Source organism: Coregonus lavaretus (genome assembly GCF_964263955.1).
Source record: "Coregonus lavaretus genome assembly, chromosome: 7".
Classification (NCBI taxonomy): Eukaryota; Metazoa; Chordata; class Actinopteri; order Salmoniformes; family Salmonidae; genus Coregonus; species Coregonus lavaretus.
In genome coordinates this window covers 14798517-14821433 of record NC_139994.1, presented here as the reverse complement: position 1 = coordinate 14821433, position 22917 = coordinate 14798517, and the positions used below count along the sequence as shown (strand labels likewise).

General features: G+C 42.9%; 2 protein-coding genes across 4 annotated transcripts in view; both read left to right on the top strand.

Moving 5' to 3' along the window:
- The first annotated feature begins 1789 nt into the window (after window positions 1–1789).
- rbm43 (RNA binding motif protein 43) lies at window positions 1790–4783 on the top strand. Of its 3 annotated transcripts, XM_084166465.1 has the most exons (5): window positions 1790–1855; window positions 1960–2087; window positions 2241–2436; window positions 2693–2781; window positions 2882–4783. In XM_084166465.1, exons 3-5 carry the CDS (start codon window positions 2259–2261, stop codon window positions 4262–4264), a joined length of 1650 nt encoding a protein of 549 aa, XP_084022591.1. In that variant the 5' UTR covers window positions 1790–1855; window positions 1960–2087; window positions 2241–2258; the 3' UTR covers window positions 4265–4783. The 3 variants fall into 3 exon arrangements, with proteins under 3 accessions (XP_084022591.1, XP_084022589.1, XP_084022590.1); XM_084166463.1 differs by lacking the exon at window positions 1960–2087 and having other exon boundaries at window positions 1791–1855; XM_084166464.1 differs by lacking the exon at window positions 1790–1855 and having other exon boundaries at window positions 1884–2087.
- Window positions 4784–7253: 2470 nt separating this feature from the next.
- myo1g (myosin IG) overlaps window positions 7254–22917 on the top strand; it is a gene marked incomplete at its 5' end in the record, with an annotated part of 49904 nt that continues 34240 nt past the window's right edge. Inside the window, 13 exon segments of the mRNA XM_084165013.1 lie at window positions 7254–7385; window positions 7388–7569; window positions 9505–9713; window positions 11495–11588; window positions 11923–12088; window positions 12786–12839; window positions 13144–13239; window positions 13707–13823; window positions 14411–14617; window positions 14932–15077; window positions 15348–15462; window positions 15746–15916; window positions 19902–19972. Coding sequence (XP_084021139.1) covers window positions 7254–7385; window positions 7388–7569; window positions 9505–9713; window positions 11495–11588; window positions 11923–12088; window positions 12786–12839; window positions 13144–13239; window positions 13707–13823; window positions 14411–14617; window positions 14932–15077; window positions 15348–15462; window positions 15746–15916; window positions 19902–19972 — 1760 coding nt within the window.

Below are 22917 nucleotides of genomic sequence, written 5' to 3'. Positions count from 1 at the left end.
ACCTGTCTATATAAGGTCCCACAGTTGACAGTACATGTCAGAGCAAAAACCAAGCCATGAAGTCGAAGGAATTGTCCGTAGAGCTCAGAGACAGGATTATGTCGAGGCACAGATCTGGGGAAGGGTCCCAAAACATTTCTGCAGCATTGAAGGTCCCCAAGAACACAGTGGCCTCCATAATTCATAAATGGAAGAAGTTTGGAACCACCAAGACTTTTCCTAGAGCTGGCCGCCCGGCCAAACTGAGCAATCGGTGGAGAAGGGCCTTGGTCAGAGAGGTGACCAAGAACCCGATGCTCACTCTGACAGAGCTCAAGAGTTCCTTTGTGGAGATGGGAGAACCTTCCAGAAGGACAACCATCTCTACAGCACTCCACCAATCAGGCCTTTATGGTAGAGTGGCCAGATGGAAGCCACTCCTCTGTAAAAGGCACATGACAGGCTGCTTGGAGTTTGCCAAAATGCACCTAAAGACTCTCAGACAATGAGAAACAAGATTCTCTGGTCTGATGAAACCAAGATTGAACTCTTTGGCCTGAATGCCAAGCGTCACGTCTGGAGGAAACCTGGCACCATCTCTACGGTGAAGCATGGTGGTGGCAGCATCATGCTGTGGGGATGTTTTTCAGCGGCAGGGACTGGGAGACCAGTCAGGATCGAGGGAAAGATGAACGGAGCAAAGTACAGAGAGATCCTTGATGAAAACCTGCTCCAGAGCGCTCATTACCTCAGACTGGGGCGAAGGTTCACCTTCCAACAGGACAGTGAGCCTAAGCACACAGCCAAGACTACGCAGGAGTGGCTTCAGGACAAGTCTCTGAATGTCCTTGAGTGGCCCAGCCAGAGCCTGGACTTGAACCCGATTGAACATCTCTGGAGAGACCTGAAAATAGCTGTGCAGCGATGCTCCCCATCCAACCTGACAGAGCTTGATAGGATCTGCAGAGAAGAATGGGAGAAACTCCCCAAATACATGTGTGCCAAGCTTGTAGCTTGAAGACTCGAGGCTGTAATCGCTGCCAAAGGTGCTTCAACAAAGTACTGAGTAAAGGGTCTGAATACTTATGTAAATTTGATATTTCCTCTTTTTTTATATATATATACATTTGTAAAAATCTCTAAAAACCTATTTTTGCTTCGTCATTATTGGGTATTGTATGTAGATTGATGAGGGGAAAAAACAATTTAATCAGTTTTAGAATAAGGCTGTAACGTATCAAAATGTGGAAAAAGTCAACGGGTCTGAATACTTTCCGAATGCACTGTAAGTCAATCCTAGGACCTCAAACTTGTTAATGGTCAAATTAAACCCAATAGCAATCAGTGATCAAAACATCTAATTGTTGGGCTACATTGTTGACTTGATACCATAACTGAAAAGGGTATTTTTTTTACTTCTACATTCTTCACACATGTGAATACAATTACAATTGTCAGAAACCATTTCTTGTCTTGTCACCGCTCAATGGGTTGAAGGTATGTAAGAAGATTCAACTTGAGTAGACCAATGTATGTCTTGCCCTCAGATGGTTGATATAGGCCTACCTGCAGTCTCTTCAACAAAGCTGGATATACTTTATCACTATACCACTTTATACTGATATTCCAATAGGTATTGGTCTTAGTTTATAATTAAAACAGTGCATTAAACTGCATTGACAGCATTTCAACAATGAGAGAATTCGTTTGACAATGTACACTTCAGAACCACTGTAAGTAGAAGGCTAGCATCTTGTAGTAAAGCAGCGTCCCGTAGTGGCCATCCTGAGAAATACGCGCACCTTTCACTTTCGGTTTTCCCTAAATGCATAGTGACGACCTTTATTTTGAACGAACGACTACACTATATACATAGGTAAGTTTAGGTTCGAATGACACTATTTTGTAGGAAAAGGAAAACACAAGATTTTCTGTAAAATGTATAACTTGCGTCAGTATCTTTGCTATGTGTTTTCTTAGTGGAAAAACTGGTGGAAAACGAGTGGGAAACTTTGATAGGGAAAACAACAACATTGCCAAACAAACAAATCACATTGATTGGGAGAACTTCTTCGTTAACTGACATATAAATACACAGTTAATTTCATGTAAGAATATATTGCGTACAATGGAATATTTCGTACTGTCAAAATGCTTACGTTCAGTAACTTTCAGTTTTTCACATTACATGGCTTTTATAACCTCCATTACTGTCACGAGCTGTTGTCAACTGCGGTCACGTTGCTCATCTCTTTCTCCAGTGTTGACAGAACTTCACAATGGAGGGTATAGCGGTGGAGGTTCTTGGCGTCCCCAATATCCTTGCCTCTGATAGAATGGTTGACAAGCTCACTATACACTTCCTGCGACCACGGAACGGTGGAGGAGAGGTGCAGAGAGTGCTGTTTCCATCTAACAGCCCGGGACAAGCCTTTGTCATATTTGAGGAACCAGAAGGTAGACGGTCTGTAATTAAATTTATGAAATTGCATTCTGCACAATTATTCTTCCACTTGCTGATGTAACTTACATATATTCAATAGCTGAACTATAGGTGAAGGAGATCAGGGACGAAAAAGGATTCAATCAATATGTCACAATATTAGTATGTGTTAAAGTAGGCTACCCTTTGCCCCTGAATTTATTGATACACTTTCATAAAACCACCACAACTACTTGATAATTTATTTAACCTACCCTCTCTCTTTTGCAGTGGCTGCCCATGTCTTGCGGTTGACCCATGTGTTGGAGGTGGACCAACAACAATTTAGTCTCAAAGTCAGAATAGTTGACAGGCCTGAGGTAGGGAAAAGCCCCTGTCCCTTGTATTACATATCATATTGTTCAAGTATAATTAAATCCTAATGTTTATCTTGTTTTGTTTTATGTGTGTGTATTTCAGGTGGACATGCCAGTCAAGGCAACTCTGGATGTGAGTGTGTTCCCCAATGACAGAGAGGTGCTGCGACTCCTAGACATCCATGGCTTTAAGGTGTACAAGCTTCGACATGGTCAGCTGCTCGTCCAGGGCTCCTTTCTGAAGCTCAGAGCAGTGAAAGCCCAACTGCAGCAGCTCCTACACCAAGACAACCAGCCCCAAAACAACCCTTTCCCACCCAGCGTCAGCGGCCATGCCTCTGGGACCTCCAAAGCCTCCACCAGGATGCACCACACTAATGGTACTGCAATGCATGCTGGGAACATGAGTCCTATGTATGCTGGGAGCAGGAGTCCTATTACAGTCAATGCAGATCAGTTTGCACATGTCCTGCAGTCTTCTTCCCCAACCAACTCTTCACGGGACTCAGAGTCACCTTGTAGCCTCTCCAGCCCCCGGAGTGGCAACCCATCTCCCAGTCTTCTGGCACCAGGGTATGGGGCCAACGTGACCCACAGGAGGAACCCATCTCCCAGCAGGTCTCGCAGTGCGGTCTCCTTTCTAATGGACACAGATGTGCTCCGATATGCCCTGTGCTTCAGGAAAAACGACATTGATACAATTCTTGGAAGCAATAACATTCAAATGGATGTACAGCCTAATGAATGTTCAGATATCAGTTCTGTCGTCCTCGAGGGGAAGAGCCCAAAGAGTGCTATGGAAAAGTTGCAAGACTTTCTCACTGCGCTCAACTCAACACTACGCACCCAAGAAATCCCACTGGGGACACTCGATCACAACAGGCAGGTTAGAATTGGTAAACTGATTCAGAAGTATAATAGTGTTTATCCTACTGTCCTTGTCAATCAGGTCGGAGATATTCTCCGCCTTGTAGGACCTTCCAGGGACAGTTATGACATGATGCAGATTCTCTTGGGAAAACCCCTAGAACTTCCACCAGCCGGGCGAACAGGGAGGGCACTGGACAGGGGCTCAAGGGACAGGAGAAGCAGTTCTCTATCGAGCCTGCCCAAAAAGAAGCATGCTCCCATCCCATGGGATCGTGACCCTGTACCTGTGCCAGCTGCTGTACCAGATTACACCTCCTCAAAGTACCAGTGTGACTCTGGGCGTGGAAGGACTGTACAGAGGGCTGGAAGCCCAGTACCCTATACACCCACCCCCAGTCACAGGGGAAGAAGTCACTCTGATTCCCAGGAGAAAGTCAAGGAGCAGAGAGTAACACAGAGGGATGTCTCGAGGGAAGAAAGGGTGGATGATGTGGTAGGGCCCTCTGCTGGAGCTCAGATGCCAGTGGCGAAAAAGAAGCCATTAATTCCCAAAATTCCTACTAACAAAGCAGAATGGAAGAATGTGCTATCAAGAAAAAACAAGAAAAAACCATAGCAAGTCACTAGTTTAGATTCTGACACCTATAATAAAATTGGCTTAAGCTGTTTATTTCTTAAATATCTTAAATGTCATGATGTGGGGTAAAATGTTCAATAAAATTTGGCTTAGGCAAATTGATTATGACGGATTCTAATATGTTCTTTGTTATGGTCTGATTTGAACCTATTTCTGTTAGTAAATGTGGTTCCTTTTTTTTTTGGGTTCGAGAGTATAACTAATGTATTATATATTTTTGATCTTACATTTTTGTGTGATATTTGTTATTATTTTCATTATGTTTGAGACTAAATCACTATCGAAAGGTTTTGTAGAAGATATGCAAATGAAAAAGCAATTAGTTTCTGGAGTAGACTTTCAATGTAGCCTAATGATTAATTACAAATTATCTGTGTTGATTATTTGGACCAATTAGCCTATTCTGGGATGATCTCATTCAATTGCTTGTGGAATCTGTCATGGAATGTGTTAATTTAAATTCTTCACATAGATTAAAACCAACATATCATCCTCTCTCTCTTTAGAATTGTCATTGACTCCACATTCCACTTCATTCTGTTACTATGTCAGTTTGCCTCTACGCTTTTGCCTTAGTATCTGGTTGTGTGCTTCTTGCCAGACTGATTCTGAGTGTGTAACTTCTGGATCCAGAGTGTCATGTCGTGTGGTGATGGAGCCAGAAGCAGATGAGAGAGGAAGTTCTCACTGACGCAGACAGCCCCCCTCCCTACACAGGATGTGAGGCGGCCCCACGCAGTCGACATGACAGAACACAAGGCACACTGACAGAGGAAGTACTGATCAGAGATGAGCAGGTTAGGAGGGGGTGAGTGGAAGTGCAGTCTATGGGATGATACTTATGAGGAAACGGGGCATGTTCTTAATGTTATGAGAAAACATTAAGAACACCTTCTAATATTGACTTGAAACCCCCCCTTTTGTCCTCAGAACAGCCTCAATTTGTCGGGGCATGGACTGCAAGTTGTCGAAAGCGTTCCATAGGGATGCTGGCCCATGTTGACTCCAGCAGTGTTGCAGTTCTTGACAAACCGGTGCGCCTTTGCACCAACTACAATACCCCGTTCAAAGGCACTTCAATCTTTTGTCTTGCCCATTCATCTTCTGAATGGCACAATCCATGTCTCAATTGTCTCAAGGCTTAAAAATCCTTCTTTAACCTGTCTCCTCCCCTTCATCTACACTGATTTAAGTGGTTTTAACAAGTGACGTCAATAAGGGATAAGAGCTTTCACCTGGATTCACCTGGTCAGTCTATGTCCTAATGTTTTCTACACTCAAACAATTCAGATTTGTTCCCCAATTATTGGCAAAAGAGCTAATCTGATTGTTTAAAAAAAACTATTAGTGGAAAAATTGAATGAGGCTGCCTGTGTAAACGCAGCCTTAGAGAAGCAAAAATCACTCCAGGTTTCAAGTGCAACTCCATACACTCTAGGAAGTAACTCAAGAGTATCCTCTTGATTTACATATTGTAATAGGCCTTAGCAGTGTTACTGCAATGTGTTCTTTCACCAATGAGTGCTATGAGGTTTTATGTTGACGTCCATTGCCTCATCATTCACTGTTTCCCGAACAACGTTGGTTCACACGTGGTAGAAAAACAAATAGCTGTCATTGTCGATGAGGTCAAATGTAAGATGTTAGATGATCACCAATGACTAAGGCTGCGACTCAGAGGCTGACAGAAGTACACTGACTGAAATGTCAGAACATGGATTTTGTTTATTAACTACATTTTATTATTTGGCAATATTGACAAAGACTGAGTCCTTCTTTGTCCTCTCATACACTCATGCCACCCCCACACAATGTATCACCATCCTTTTCCAGTTGGTAGGAGACCGCTCTTCATATGTTCTGACTCATGTCTGGAGCCAGATTACCTGTCCTGCATTGGGAAATACCATACTGTTGAAACAGAGTGGAAATCTTGGTCTTTAATGGATGGTTTTCTACACAGGAATCAGACAATCTCGCAATTTATACAGAAATCTTTTGCCTACAATTACGGTGTGGTTTAATGTCTGATAAGGATCAGCCTGATCTCTAGCTCAGGACAAACCCCAGGGGGATGATGAATGCTGCTGTGGAGTCAGAAGCAGGAAATGCCCTGATCCTTCCCAGGAGATAAGGGAATGTTGTCCTCGAATTTACAGCAGATTTACAGGGTTAATTGTACAGGGTTGGCAGTGGATAGAGCCTATGTGTCTCTGTTCTGTTTTTATTTTATGTGACATTTTTTCATCAACTATGTTAGGAGAATGGAGTCTTTACGGAGAAAAAAAAGGCATGCAATGGGAGAGGCTGAAAGACAGAGAGAAGGAAAGAGAAAGAGTGAGAGAGAGAGGGAGGGAGAGAGAGAGAGAAAGAGGGAGAGAGAGGGGGAGAGAGAGAGGGAGCGGGAGAAAGAGAGAAAGAGAGCGAGAGAGAGAGAGGGAGAGGGAGGGAGAGGCTGAGGGAGAGGGAGAGGGAGAGGCTGAGAGAGCTTCTGCAACGGTTCACTCACTGCGGTCTGTCTCCCACGGAAACAAGGAGGTCTGGAGGCCTGTGGCAGGAAGAGGAGGATGCAGAAGTGCTGTATGTATTTAATGATAGCTCTTCTCTGTCCCGTTATGTACAGTATATATACTCGCTACAAACACAACACACACACACACACTGACACACACACACTCACACTCTCTCACACATACATACACACACACACACTCACTCTCCCACTGGGCACAGAAATAAATTCAACATCTATTCCATGTTGGTTCAACGTAATTTCGCTGAAATTACATGGAAACAATGTTGATTCAACCATTGTGTGCCCCCAGCTCTCTCTCTCTCTCTCTCTCTCACGCACACGCACACACACACACACACACACACACACACATACACACACACACACACACACACACACACACACACACACACACACACACACACACACACACACACACACACTACTGAGAGGATGACATGCTGCAGCATGCCGACCACAGCCCTCAGTGACTTGACTAAGCAGCACACCATCCCAGAATCCACCGCACCACAAAAGAACAGACTTACGCCACACCCACAGCACGCCACCGGGCCCCAGCAGCACTAGTCTGTCTGCCTTCACTTCACTTCTCTCTGTCCTCTCTTGAGTCCTCGTTCGTTCCTTCCTCTCTGTTTATCTGTCTGTCTGTCAGGATGGCGGAGCTGGAAGGCCTGGAGTTTGGGAAGTCGGATTTTGTCCTTCTGGATGAGGTGAACATGGAGCAGTTTATGGAGAATCTGAAGTTAAGGTAAGGCCTGATTGTAGAGTGTCCGCTGGTAGAGAGGAGGTAGAGGGGAAGAGGAAGTAGCTGTCTGTAACACAGGGATGGAGATGAAGCTGTCATGGGGACACCTACTGAGGAACTGATGACTTTGTGGGCCCTCAAATATTTTATATGTATCTGTTATCTCAAACTGGCTGGTTGTGTGCTTGTAGGGTTGTGATGTCACAGCTTTACATTCAAGAGCTCTGTTGTCAGAGAGCGTGTACTCATCAGCCTCACAACAATGGCAACTTTTCAGGGCCTCTCTTATAGGAGTGTTATAAACTCTTTGTTTGTACAAGAACCAAGGTGAAGAAGTTGACTTGTAGAGACTGTGAGAGAGAAAGAGAGAGAGACAGGAAAAGGAGAAGGATGAGTCATTTCTGGTTTGACTTTCCCGCCCACCCTCAGTGGTTGCGATATGAACTTGTATTATCCGGTTAGTTTCTATCACCATAGAAACAGTCACATAAATAGATTCATTGTAAGTCAAGAATACGTCATCAACTCGTTTTATTTGACTTCACACTTACGGGAACTACTTTCCTGTAAAAGCTCACCCTTTCTGATTGGTTTTCTCAGTGACATATTCTGTTGAGTTCTCTATTTTGGGTGTGGTGTGACTGTCTGCATCTGCTGCTAAATTCATCCTTCTCAGCATCTCTCTATTCCAACACTTGTCAGACAGCACAGCACAGCTCTCTCTCTCTCTCTCTCTCTCTCTCTCTCTCTCTCTCTCTCTCTCTCTCTCTCTCTCTCTCTCTCTCTCTCTCGCTCTCAAGTTTGGTAACATCGTGACATGCCCTTCTCTTGAGACAGTAGTGAGAAACCACATAGACCCACATCTTCAGAATCCAGTGGAAGCTTAGAAGGAGTTAGAGTCGAATATCACTCAAGCAGATTTTAGATAGCTCACATATTCTTAGCAAATGGACACTAGTTTCATATCACTTTTCTCATCGTAGTCCATTGGTGCGTTTGAGATGGTATCCTATTCCCTTTCCTATATAGTGGGCCCTGGTCAAAATTAGGGCACTATAGGGAATATATATGAACTTGGGTGCCGTTTCAGATGCAGCCCATGTGTTTTAGTGAGGCCTTTGCCCTAGATGGTAAGCTAGGCAATGCATGTACCAAATTCTTATTCCCTGAAGTTCCCATTAATTTGATCATGCCCTGCCTGACCATACTTTCCTTTAATATTGCCCATCAAGATACTATTAGGATCAGTCATAGTCACTTCCTGTTCTTAGTATACATCTAATATACACTGTAAATTACTGTTTGTGCCCATGTTCGTATCACAGGTTGTGACATTTACAGTATTTTTGGTTTAGATGCAAATAGAGTTGATTAATGACTTCATGCATATTGTATTTTTACACACAGAAACAGACTATTCTGTGTAATTTCAGCAGAATAGGTACCACAACAAGTCAAACCAATACCCAGGCAGGTTAAACAAGGTGAAGGAAGTGACGCCTCTTGAGGGTTGTCACTAGTTATCACAGTCACAAAGTCATAATTATAGCTAAACCCTGCACATTTCTATAATTTATCTTCTTAAAATTTGATTGTAAACCTAACCCTAACCTTAACCACACTGCTGTGGAAACCACTCTTGAGCCATAATTTGTACATACTTCCTGTTTTCACTTCTCACCTGTGTCACTTCCTGTCCTTTGGGGCGTGTTCTCTTGAGGGTGAGAGGTTTGACTTTAGGTGCAAAAATATGTTATTCTGGTCCCCCTTGTTACAGTGTTATCACGAGTTGGCTGTTTCATATCAAAATTATGTTTCCTGTTGTGGACATTCATTCTTTGACAATTTTCAAGTACATTACATAAAAAGATAAAACCATACTTCAAAAAGCTACAATAAATTTAACTATGTCTCTGTGTTTGTCTATGTGCCTGGCAGGTTTGAGAAAGCCCGTATCTACACCTTCATAGGTGAGGTGGTGGTGTCAGTCAACCCCTATAAACAGATGGACATCTACGGTAAAGAGGCCATCGACGCGTACCGTGGCCGGGAGCTGTACGAGAACCCACCCCACCTGTACGCTGTGGCTGACGCTGCGTACAAGGCCATGAAGAGACGGGCCAAAGACACCTGCATCGTCATATCAGGTCTGTCTCACACTCCAGTCTCATTCATTAATTCCATCTCATACTCCAACCATCATCTTTTACCTATTTTTCCACGGTCCTGCTCGTTTGACTCACACCTTGCTGGTTTCTGAGCAGGCCAGAAGGCATGGTGAATGTATAGTATTTTAACTGGCTATGTCCTGCTGCCTTCATATAAAAAAGAGGACACTTCTGTTGATTTATTGTATTTAATATTTCTAAGGGCATTATCATGTGATGAAACATTCACACAAGACCTGCTCGCCATTTTTTATATTCATGCCATAGCATTGCTTCTTGGCTTATACAGTAGCACCATTTTACCAATAGTTTACTGAGGGAAGTAGAACTGAGCAGGGTCCCTCATCTATTCACAGTCTGTCCTGTTGCAGACCCCATCATGCCACTCTGTCTATGGGGTTTTCTCCTCTGTCCTCTGTCCTCTGTCCTCCGTCCTCTGTCCTCCGTCCTCTCTCCTCCATGACTCGGAAACTGATAAGCGGTTGTGTGGTCGAGGAGTGTGTCAATTCGTTAGCAGGCAAACGGAAGACGGTCATCCCCTCCTCGATAGCCTCCTTTTGGCGAGGAAGCACAAGTGTATCCTACGAGTCCTACACTTGTGAGTCCTTCACGGAAGAGTTTTGAAATCTGCCACACCCCCTTTGAATCAGCTGTTGTTTTCTTGAAGGAGAAAAGAATGCATACATTTAAAAAGGACATGCTACTTATCCTTGTATCTACAAAATGGCTTGCTCAACTAGCTACATTTGTTTTGACACTTTATACATTTATTTTGGGATTCCAAAAGGGGTCACAGTTGTAAATGAGAACCTGTTCTCAACTGGTTTACCTGGTTAAATAAAGGTGAAATAAAAAATAAAAAAAAATAAAATGTAATTTGCCTGATGACGCGCAGTTGAAGAATGGGAGTCTCATTTCAAACAAGCGCATTTTCGTCTACTTTCCCTCTCCTCGATTACTTTTGACCTTTTTCAAATGGAGGCCAGAGAGGACGGAGGAGTGAGGACACAGCTAATCTAATTGAGAAAAGGCCAATGTCTACAGTATCTGAGTGCTCTCAGTTCCTCACTTCCTCCAGGATGCTTATTGCTCTTCACTGTTGCTGCAATGGTCTTTTCTCAGTTGCACCAGCTCAGAACGTCCTATTTCCTCATCTTCTGTGTGTACTCATAGCAGGCTACTTTACGGTCATAGAAAGAGGAATAGAAACATCGTGATTGGTGACTGACCGTCAATAACTACTTCTAGAAGATTCATGCCATAAATAAACTTCAGTTTACATTTTACATTTACGTCATTTAGCAGACGCTCTTATCCAGAGCGACTTACAGTTAGTGCATACATAAAAAAAAAAAATCATACCCCCCGTGGGAATCGAACCCACAACCCTGGCGTTGCAAACGCCATGCTCTACAAACTGAGCTACATCCCCAGCCGGCCATTCCCTCCCCTACCCTAGACGACGCTGGGCCAATTGTGCGCCGCCCCATGGGTCTCCCGGTCGCGGCCGGCTACGACAGAGCCTAAATACGAACCAGGATCTCTAGTGGCACAGCTAGCACTGCGATGCAGTGCCTTAGACCACTGCGCCACTCGGGAGACTCTATGTTTACCATGTATGATCTCATATCGTAGAAGTACAAATATACTGTATGTCTACTAATATATCCAGTATCTGTGGCAAACTATGCAAGTAATGTACATGTACTGCTATACATGAGTTGCTTCTGTGTTATTAATGATCTGTGTCTGTGTCCCAGGTGAGAGTGGAGCAGGAAAGACAGAGGCTAGCAAGTACATCATGCAGTACATCGCAGCTATCACCAACCCCGGCCAGAGAGCAGAGGTTGAGAGGTGAGTCATCAGTGATTCTGAGGAGGCTCTCCCCTCCCAGGTAAATAACTACATCTTAGACTGGGTTAGAGTACAGGTTCTGATTCTGAAAGGAACTTCAGTATATTGCATTTAGTCTTGTGCATCAGGCTTCCTCCCTAACCTCAGAAGTACAATAGCCCAGAGACGAGGTTATATTGTGTCAGACTCAATGTCATAGACACAAATTCACAATTGAAGGGTGGAAAGAACTTCCAATTCACCTCTCTCTTTTTATCTTCCTCTGCTCTCACTCTTTGGGCCACATTCTCACCTGATACTATCAATGATGACCGCCCTCTCCTCTCTTACACAGTGTGAAGAACGTTCTGCTGAAGTCAAACTGTGTGCTGGAGGCCTTCGGTAATGCCAAGACTAATCGCAATGACAACTCCAGCCGCTTCGGCAAGTACATGGACATCAACTTCAACTTCAACGGCGACCCCACCGGCGGCCATATTAACAACTACCTGCTGGAGAAGGTACGAACAATATGATTGGATAGGATAGAGAGAGACATACAGTGATTGGACCTTGGGGTGAGGAGAGGGACTTAACAGATAGGAGAGGAGATTTGATTGGACGGCTTGAACAGAACTCATATTTATAGGGCAAGTTTCCCAGACACAGATTAAGCCTTGTCCTGGACTACAAATGGAGATTGAACATGCTTTTTAGTGAAGGAATATATAATAGTGAAGGAATATACTTAATATGTGTCTGTGTCCATAGTCTTCTTTTGAAAAGTTATCAATTTTCTGGTCTTCATTTCATAGTTGAACATAAATGTTTGATAAAGGTGATGAAGCAGAGAGAGGTGAGAGAGTGGGTCCGTGAATAGAAATGCCTGTGAATTACACCCTGTTCTGGTTCTGTTGAATGATAATGAAGGGCTCACCTGGGGGCATGATGATATAGGGTGCTGTTTTGATCCTTTCTATGAGCTAGCCTAACACACCATCTGACACAGTAGGGCTGTGTGAACGATGGTGTCATCCATTCTCACTGCACAGAAATAACCTTGCTAACCGTGGATCAGTGAAGTGTCTGAACCCTGTTCTTCTGTCTTGTATTTGGAATTATGTTTTTAGTTAAACTCGCGGCCTGTGTGTATGTGTTTGTGTGTGTGTGTGTGTATGTGTGTGTATTCATGTATTTTTCTCTGTTCCCACATGCAAGTCAAGGGTCGTTCAGCAGCAGGGAGGAGAGAGGAACTTCCACTCCTTCTATCAGGTAAATATTGATCTTTACTGGTCAAAAATGTATTCACGCATGACTGTAAGTCACTTTTGATAAAAGCGTCTGCTAAATGGCATATATTATTATTATATTATTATGTACAATAAAGTCATAAGTATGATTAACAATGGCTTAATGCTGTTTGGATCAGGACATGTATGGCTGGATCAGGAAAAGGACAGGGTGGAAAAAGGCTATTTTGATTTGTTCTATTACAGATTCATAATTAGTCATGAATGTTTCCATATTTTCCCAATTCAACATCTGTACTGTACTGTATGTGTTTTTATTTCCACAGTTACTGCGTGGAGGCTCAGAGGAAATGCTTGGGTCCCTTCACCTCCAGAATAACCCTGTCAACTATGTGTACACCAGAGAAGGAGCTGCCTCCACCGTGAGTTCTCCTTCAGTCTTCTACAGTAGCTCCACAACCTTACCATGACATTGGTTGCTGGACAAAACACATAGACACTCAACACTCATTTGTGAATACAGTGTTTCCAGCTATTTCTAAGAAAGGAAAGCAACGTAAAGTAAAGTAGCATAACGTTAAGTAACTTAGGGTAAAGTAAAGTAACGTAAGGTTAAGTAGCATAACGTTAAGTAACTTAGGGTAAAGTAAAGTAACGTAAGGTAAAGTTGCATAACGTTAAGTAACTTAGGGTGAAGTAAAGTAACGTGAGGTAAAGTAACATAACGTTAAGTAACTTAGGGTAAAGTAAAGTAACGTGAGGTAAAGTAGCATAACGTTAAGTAACTTAGGGTAAAGTAAAGTAACGTAAGGTAACCTAACGTAAAGTTAAGTTAAGAGTAGTAAATACTGTTCTGTAGTCTGTAATTTACCTCTCTCTTTCTCTGTAGACATCCAACAACGACCGGTCCAGTCACAGGGCTGTGCTGAGTGCCCTGAACGTGATTGGCTTCACAGAAGAGGAGATCGACTCCATCTACAGGATCCTGGGGACCATCCTCATCCTGGTTGGTTGAATACAGTATTATTATTGGTCACATTTCTATTGGCCATACATACCAACGGTTACCTGAATGATCCAATGCAACTATAAGACTTTAGCATGTTGTTTACTTACATTATTGGTGCTCATCTAAACTAAGAGCTTATGTTAATGGTTCAGTGCATTAAACCTTAGCATGCTTGACAGAGATTGATTTGATTTATTAGGATCCCCTTTAGCCAATGGCGACAGCTAGTCTTACTGGGGTCAGACACATAACAAAAAAGACATTACAGACAAAATACTGTACAATTCACATACATTTAAAAACATTAACATGTAGTGTGTGTGTGTGTGTGTGTGTGTGTGTGTGTGTGTGTGTGTGTGTGTGTGTGTGTGTGTGCATTTATCAGTTACACATACATGTCAGCACATACACAGTTAAAGGAACATTTGATATCCTGGTTGGAAACCTATTATTTCTTAGTACATGCCTTAGTACATACCTTGCAATTTACCTGCGAAATAAAGTGCAACCCTGTAATCTATGATTTATACCAAATCCAGTGTTATAGTACTAGGATCATGAACTGTGTTTCTGCCACTTCCCAGGGCAACCTGCAGTTTGAGACAGACAGTGAGAGTGTCCAGGTGGTGGGTCTGGAGGCTGTGAGACACATCGCTGAGCTGACCACCACAGAGCCAGACAACGTGTCCAAGAGCCTGCTGTACCGCACTGTGGCCACCGGGGGCGGAGAGGTCATAGAGAAGGGACACACTGAAAAGGAGGCCTGCTTCGGCCGGGACGCTTTCGCCAAGGTACTGGGCTGGTCACTATTAGCATAGCAAGACTTGTTGTCTTTATAAATTACAAATCCCATCAATGTTGAAACATTATTGTGTACTGCATAACTCTGCTTTCTCACATCTTTTTCTCATGTTATTTCTGGTCACATTCTCTTCTCTCTCTCTCTCTCTCTCTCTCTCTCTCTCTCTCGCTCTCTCTCTCTCTCTCTCTCTCTCTCTCTCTCTCTCTCTCTCTCTCTCTCTCTCTCTCTGCTCTCTCCCTTACTCTCTCCCTCTCCCCCTCTCTCTCTTTTTCTCTCTCTCGCCGCTCTATGTTGGTTCTTTAGGCTCTCTATGAGAGATTGTTTGGTTGGATTGTGGCTCGTATCAATGCTGTTATTGAGGTGAAAGACTACAACCCAGTGCTTCATGGGAAAAACACAGTCATTGGAGTGCTGGATATTTACGGCTTCGAAATCTTCGACAACAACAGGTTGGACTCTCAAATAGTATCTATCTACCTTCTCCTCCCTGTCCATGTATTTACAATCCTGTGAGTTATCTTTACAATCCTGTGTGTTATCAGGATGGCAGATCAGGCTTGTATTTTGATATCAATATTTCTCCCAATATCTATAATTTCTAACTTTTTGAAACCTCTCTGAAGAATACATTTATTTCTTCAAAATGTATGGTAGTCATGGTGACTACATTATCTGTTATTCCATATTGAAACCTGTGTTTCTGTGTTGTCGTTGGGCAGCTTTGAACAGTTCTGTATTAACTACTGTAATGAGAAGCTGCAGCAGCTCTTCATCGAGCTGATCCTTCGCCAGGAACAAGACGAGTACCAGAGAGAGGGTATCACCTGGCGGCATGTGAGTCACACACACGCACACGCGGACTCACACAAACACATGTACACACACAGACGCGCATGCACGCAGAAACACACACACTTTCTCTCTCTCTCTCTCTCTCTCTCTCTCTCTCTCTCTCTCTCTCTCTCTCTCTCTCTCTCTCTCTCTCTCTCTCTCTCTCGCTCTCGCTCTCGCTCTCTCTCTCTCTCTCTCTCTCTCCACAAACACACTCCCATAAGCAACACATACAGTATTCAGAAGCCTACATCTAACAGTTCCTCTCCCCCCTGTGTGTTTCCAGATTGACTACTTTAACAACCAGATCATCGTGGACCTGGTGGAACAGCCCCATAAGGGCATCATCTCTGTGTTGGACGAGGCCTGTCTCACTGTGGGGAAGGTGACAGACACCGTCTGCCTGGAGAGCATGGATGCTAAGCTGGGACAACACCCCCACTACACCTCCCGCAAGGTGGGTCAAAGGAGCAGCACTGCCTTCAATAGAATAAACTCTATTCTATTCTATGTTATTCTCTTCTATTCTAGTCTATTCTATGTTATTCTCTTCTATTCTATGTTATTCTCTTCTCTTCTCTTCTCTTCTCTTCTCTTCTCTTCTCTTCTATTCTATTCTATTCTATGTTATTCTCTTCTATTCTATTCTATGTTATTCTCTTCTATTCTATTCTATGTTATTCTCTTCTATTCTAGTCTATTCTATTCTATGTTATCCTCTTCTATTCTAGTCTATTCTATTCTATTCTATGTTATTCTCTTCTATCCTAGTCTATTATATTCTAGTCTATTCTATGTTATTCTATTCTATTCTATTCTATGTTATTCTCGTCTATTCTCTTCTATTCTAGTCTATGTTATTCTCTTCTATTCTATTCTATTCTATTCTATTCTATTCTATTCTATTCTATTCTATGTTATTCTCTTCTATTCTAGTCTATTCTATTCTATGTTATTCTCTTCTATTCTATTCTATGTTATTCGATTCTATGTTATTCTCTTCTATTCTATTCTATTCTATTCTATTCTATTCTATTCTATGTTATTCTCTTCATTCTATTCTATTCTATGTTATTCTCTTCTATTCTAGTATATTCTATTCTATGTTATTCTATTCTATTCTATTCTGTTCTATTCTATTCTATTCTATTCTATGTTATTCTCTTCTATTCTATTCTATTCTATTCTATTCTATGTTATTTTCTTCTATTATATTCTATGTTATTCTCTTCTATTCTATTCTATGTTATTCTCTTCTATTCTATGTTATGCTCTTCTATTCTAGTCTATTCTATTCTATGTTATTCTCTTCTATTCTATTCTATTCTATGTTATTCTCTTCTATTCTATTCTATTCTATTCTAAGTTATTCTCTTCTATTCTAGTCTATTCTATTCTATGTTATCCTCTTCTATTCTAGTCTATTCTATTCTATTCTATTCTATGTTATTCTCTTCTATCCTAGTCTATTCTATTCTAGTCTATTCTATGTTATTCTATTCTATTCTATGTTATTCTCTTATATTCTCTTCTATTCTAGTCTATGTTATTCTCTTCTATTCTATTCTATTCTATTATATGTTATTCTCTTCTATTCTATTCTATTCTATTCTATGTTATTCTCTTATATTCTAGTGTATTCTATTCTATGTTATTCTCTTCTATTCTATTCTATGTTATTCGATTCTATGTTATTCTCTTCTATTCTATTCTATTATATTCTATTCTATTCTATGTTATTCTCTTCATTCTATTCTATTCTATGCTATTCTCTTCTATTCTAGTATATTCTATTATATGTTATTCTATTCTATTCTATTCTGTTCTATTCTATTCTATTCTATTCTATTCTATTCTATTCTATTCTATGTTATTCTCTTCTCTTCTATTCTATTCTATTCTATGTTATTTTCTTCTATTATATTCTATGTTATTCTCTTCTATTCTATTCTATTCTATTCTATGTTATTCTCTTCTATTCTATGTTATGCTCTTCTATTCTAGTCTATTCTATTCTATGTTATTCTCTTCTATTCTATTCTATTCTATGTTATTCTCTTCTATTCTATTCTATTCTATTCTAAGTTATTCTCTTCTATTCTATGTTATTCTCTTCTATTCTAATCTAATCTATTCTATTCTCCCAGGCCATAATTCTAACACAAATACCTCCAACTTTCCTCTCTACAGCTCCTATAACCATGTCCCTGTAACCATAAAATAGTCATTCCTTCTGCAACTTACACTAAAAACCCACAATGCGAATTATGCTGAGGTACACCAATCCTTCCTCTACCTCACTGAAGATGTCTTCTCTCCATTACTGTCTTCATTATACTGCAACACTCCCATCAGGACCCAATGGATGGTTTAAGAATGGCTTTAACACCCCACTACACTGGATGGTCCGTAGAGAGCAGGGGTTTCACACTATTTACACTCTTGTGGTTTCGTTATACACTGCTCAAAAAAATTAAGGGAACACTTAAACAACACAATGTAACTCCAAGTCAATCACACTTCTGTGAAATCAAACTGTCCACTTAGGAAGCAACACTGATTGACAATACATTTCACATGCTGTTGTGCAAATGGAATAGACAACAGGTGGAAATTATAGGCAATTAGCAAGACACCCCCAATAAAGGACTGGTTTTGCAGGTGGTGACCACAGACCACTTCTCAGTTCCTATGCTTCCTGGCTGATGTTTTGGTCACTTTTGAATGCTGGCGGTGCTTTCACTCTAGTGGTAGCATGAGACGGAGTCTACAACCCACACAAGTGGCTCAGGTAGTGCAGCTCATCCAGGATGGCACATCAATGCGAGCTGTGGCAAGAAGGTTTGCTGTGTCTGTCAGCGTAGTGTCCAGAGCATGGAGGCACTACCAGGAGACAGGCCAGTACATCAGGAGACGTGGAGGAGGCCGTAGGAGGGCAACAACCCAGCAGCAGGACTGCTACCTCCGCCTTTGTGCAAGGAGGGGTAGGAGGAGCACTGCCAGAGCCCTGCAAAATGACCTCCAGCAGGCCACAAATGTGCATGTGTCTGCTCAAACGGTCAGAAACAGACTCCATGAGGGTGGTATGAGGGCCCGACGTCCACAGGTGGGGGTTGTGCTTACAGCCCAACACCGTGCAGGACGTTTGGCATTTGCCAGAGAACACCAAGATTGGCAAATTCGCCACTGGCGCCCTGTGCTCTTCACAGATGAAAGCAGGTTCACACTGAGCACATGTGACAGACATGACAGAGTCTGGAGACGCCGTGGAGAACATTCTGCTGCCTGCAATATCCTCCAGCATGACCGGTTTGGCGGTGGGTCAGTCATGGTGTGGGGTGGCATTTCATTTCTTTGGGGGGCCGCACAGCCCTCCATGTGCTCGCCAGAGGTAGCCTGACTGCCATTAGGTACCGAGATGAGATCCTCAGACCCCTTGTGAGACCATATGCTGGTGCGGTTGGCCCTAGGTTCCTCCTAATGCAAGACAATGCTAGACCTCATGTGGCTGGAGTGTGTCAGCAGTTCCTGCAAGAGGAAGGCATTGATGCTATGGACTGGCCCGCCCGTTCCCCAGACCTGAATCCAATTGAGCACATCTGGGACATCATGTCTCGCTCCATCCACCAACGCCACGTTGCACCACAGACTGTCCAGGAGTTGGCGGATGCTTTAGTCCAGGTCTGGGAGGAGATCCCTCAGGAGACCATCCGCCACCTCATCAGGAGCATGCCCAGGCATTGTAGGGAGGTCATACAGGCACGTGGAGGCCACACACACTACTGAGCCTCATTTTGACTTGTTTTAAGGACATTACATCAAAGTTGGATCAGCCTGTAGTGTGGTTTTCCGCTTTAATTTTGAGGGTGACTCCAAATCCAGACCTCCATGGGTTGATAAATTTGATTTCCATTGATAATGTTTGTGTGATTTTGATGTCAGCACATTCAACTATGTAAAGAAAAAAGTATTTAATAAGATTATTTCATTCATTCAGATCTAGGATGTGTTATTTTAGTGTTCCCTTTATTTTTTTGAGCAGTGTACTTCAGCAGACAGCTACATTCTATTGAGACCATTAAGACAGACAGTAACATCCAATGGTAGTGGGTCTAAATGCTCTACTTCCAACTGTACTATAGGATGCTTCCATATGTGAGAGATATAAGAGAGGTGTAAGAGATGATTGTATCCCCCTCTGCCAGCCTATATTACAGAGGGTAACTGTGACGATGAAGATAATAATAATGATGATGATGATAAGGATGATGATGACGAGGATGATGATGATGATGAAGATGATGATGATGATGATGTTGGTGATGATGGTGATGACGATGATGATGATTACAATGATGATGCTGATGATGGTGATGATGGTGATGATAGTGACGATGATGATGATGATGATGATGATGATGATGATGATATCTCCATTGTAGCTCACCCCGTCAGACAAGACTATGGAGTTCCACAGAGACTTCCGTATCCGCCACTACGCTGGGGACGTCACGTGAGTCACATACTTTTACTTGCTGTAAACTCACTTACTCTAATCTCCTTCATCCCTGTTGGGGACCTAAGGCTGACTCAGCCTGCACTTAAACCACAACCATGACAGGAAACTATGGTGGTTCAACAGGTGATAGGTCATGGTGATGTAACACAGGAAAGGTCATAGGTTATAGGACCTATAAGATTAATGTTGATTGGATGAAAAGTCAAGGGCAGTGAATGTCACTTTAACTCTACCCACATGTACATATTACTACCTCAACTAGCCGGTGCCCCCGCACATTGACTCTGCACCGGTACCCCCCTGTATATATAGCCTCCCTACTGTTATTTTATTTTACTTCTGCTCTTTTTTTCACAACACTTTTTTGTTGTTGTTTTATTTTACTTTTTTATTAAAAATAAATGCACTGTTGGTTAAGGGCTGTAAGTAAGCATTTCCCTGTAATGTCTGCACCTGTTGTATTCGGCGCATGTGGCCAATACAATTTGATTTGATTTGATTTGTAGCTAAATGAAGACAAGCCAGTACCAGCGCCAAGCCATTAGCGCCTTGGCTAGCACTGTTGGCACTAGTATTGTGGGACCTACATAAAAAAAGTGCGCTGCCCTCAATTTTTGAAATAGAAGGACATCGTCTTATTGAGGGAGGGAGAGAGGGAGGGAGGGAGGGAGTAGACCAGACTATTATCCAGTACCAGGGTCTTTCATAGGCTAACAATGTGGGTTTATCCAGTACCAGCGTCTTTCATTGGCTAACACTGTGGGAGAGAGAGAGAGAGAGAGAGAGAGAGAGAGAGATTACCAAACTATTTCCCCTTAGAAAGTCTTGAGCAGTACTAATCAAGGAGAAGTAGAGTGGGTCTTGCCAAGTACATGTGACGAGAAATGACAGTCAGGGAATCCAGGTTAACATGATGTATAATATGACTTCAACGCTGAGCAATTAGGTCATGTTTGGTTTACATTCATCCGTCCCTGAATACCCAGCTGGCTCACACACCACAATCATGCCTTTTAGTGCACAACATGCTAGTGAAATAGTGCAGTAGTCATCGCCTGCGTCTGAAATGGCACCTTATTCCCTAAATAGTGCATTACTTTTGACCAGGGCTCTGGTCCAAAGTAGTGCAATATATACTGAAAAGGATTAGACGTTGTTCCAATACGACAGGGCTCCTGGGCGGCCATGATGGAAGGCTCTCCTTGTCACTATGTTGTCCTCATCTGTCTGTCACCCTGTCACAGCCAGGTCCCAGGGGAGAGCCTGCCTCAGCCTCGCTGTCACCCTTCGTAAGGTCCCTACACCTCACTGTGACTGCGACAGTCCCCCCCCAACCTATCCCATCCCCTGCTCCTGCTAAATATACCCTGCCTCGTCCCCGCCACGACCCACCCCCCCCCACCCATGTCACAGCGCCACCCCCCCCTTCCCACGCCCCTCCAGCACTGACCTACTTTGCTCCCCCCTCCCTCCTTACTTTTCTCAATCCATCTCTCTTTCTCTTTCTCTCTTTCTCTTCCTCTCTCTCTTCTCCCGCTGTCTTATCACTCTCATCTGTATCCTACAGCCATACATTTCCGTCTCATTGCCCTATAGTGTTGCCGACTCCTCAAACCCTTCTTAACACTAGATACTATTGAACTTCATGCTATAGCTTAGCCTTTATATTTTAACCATGGCCTTTAGCACTTCACTCTCAGTCTCTCACCACTATATACAGTGAGGGAAAAAAGTATTTGATCCCCTGCTGATTTTGTACGTTTGCCCACTGACAAAGACATGATCAGTCTATAATTTTAATGGTAGGTTTATTTGAACAGTGAGAGACAGAATAACAACAACAAAAATCCAGAAAAACGCATGTAAAAAATGTTATCAATTGATTTGCATTTTAATGAGGGAAATAGGTATTTGACCCCTCTGCGAAACATGACTTAGTACTTCGTGGCAAAACCCTTGTTGGCAATCGCAGAGGTCAGACGTTTCTTGTAGTTGGCCACCAGGTTTGCACACATCTCAGGAGGGATTTTGTCCCACTCCTCTTTGCAGATCTTCTCCAAGTCATTAAGGTTTCGAGTCTGACGTTTGGCAACTCGAACCTTCAGCTCCCTCCACAGATTTTCTATGGGATTAAGGTCTGGAGACTGGCTAGGCCACTCCAGGACCTTAATGTGCTGCTTCTTGAGCCACTCCTTTGTTGCCTTGGCCGTATGTTTTGGGTCATTGTCATGCTGGAATACCCATCCACAACCCATTTTCAATGCCCTGGCTGAGGGAAGGAGGTTCTCACCCAAGATTTGACGGTACATCGTCCCTTTGATGCGGTGAAGTTGTCCTGTCCCCTTAGCAGAAAAACACCCCCAAAGCATAATGTTTCCACCTCCATGTTTGATGGTGGGGATGGTGTTCTTGGGGTCATAGGCAGCATTCCTCCTCCTACAAACACGGCGAGTTGAGTTGATGCCAAAGAGCTCGATTTTGGTCTCATCTGACCACAACACTTTCACCCAGTTCTCCTCTGAATCATTCAGATGTTCATTGGCAAACTTCAGACGGGCCTGTATATGTGCTTTCTTGAGCAAGGGGACCTTGCGGGCGCTGCAGGATTTCAGTCCTTCACGGCAGAGTGTGTTACCAATTGTTTTCTTGGTGACTATGGTCCCAGCTGCCTTGAGATCATTGACAAGATCCTCCCGTGTAGTTCTGGGCTGATTCCTCACCGTTCTCATGATCATTGCAACTCCACGAGGTGAGATCTTGCATGGAGCCCCAGGCCGAGGGAGATTGACAGTTATTTTGTGTTTCTTCTATTTGCGAATAATCGCACCAACTGTTGTCACCTTCTCACCAAGCTGCTTGGCGATGGTCTTGTAGCCCATTCCAGCCTTGTGTAGGTCTACAATCTTGTCCCTGACATCCTTGGAGAGCTCTTTGGTCTT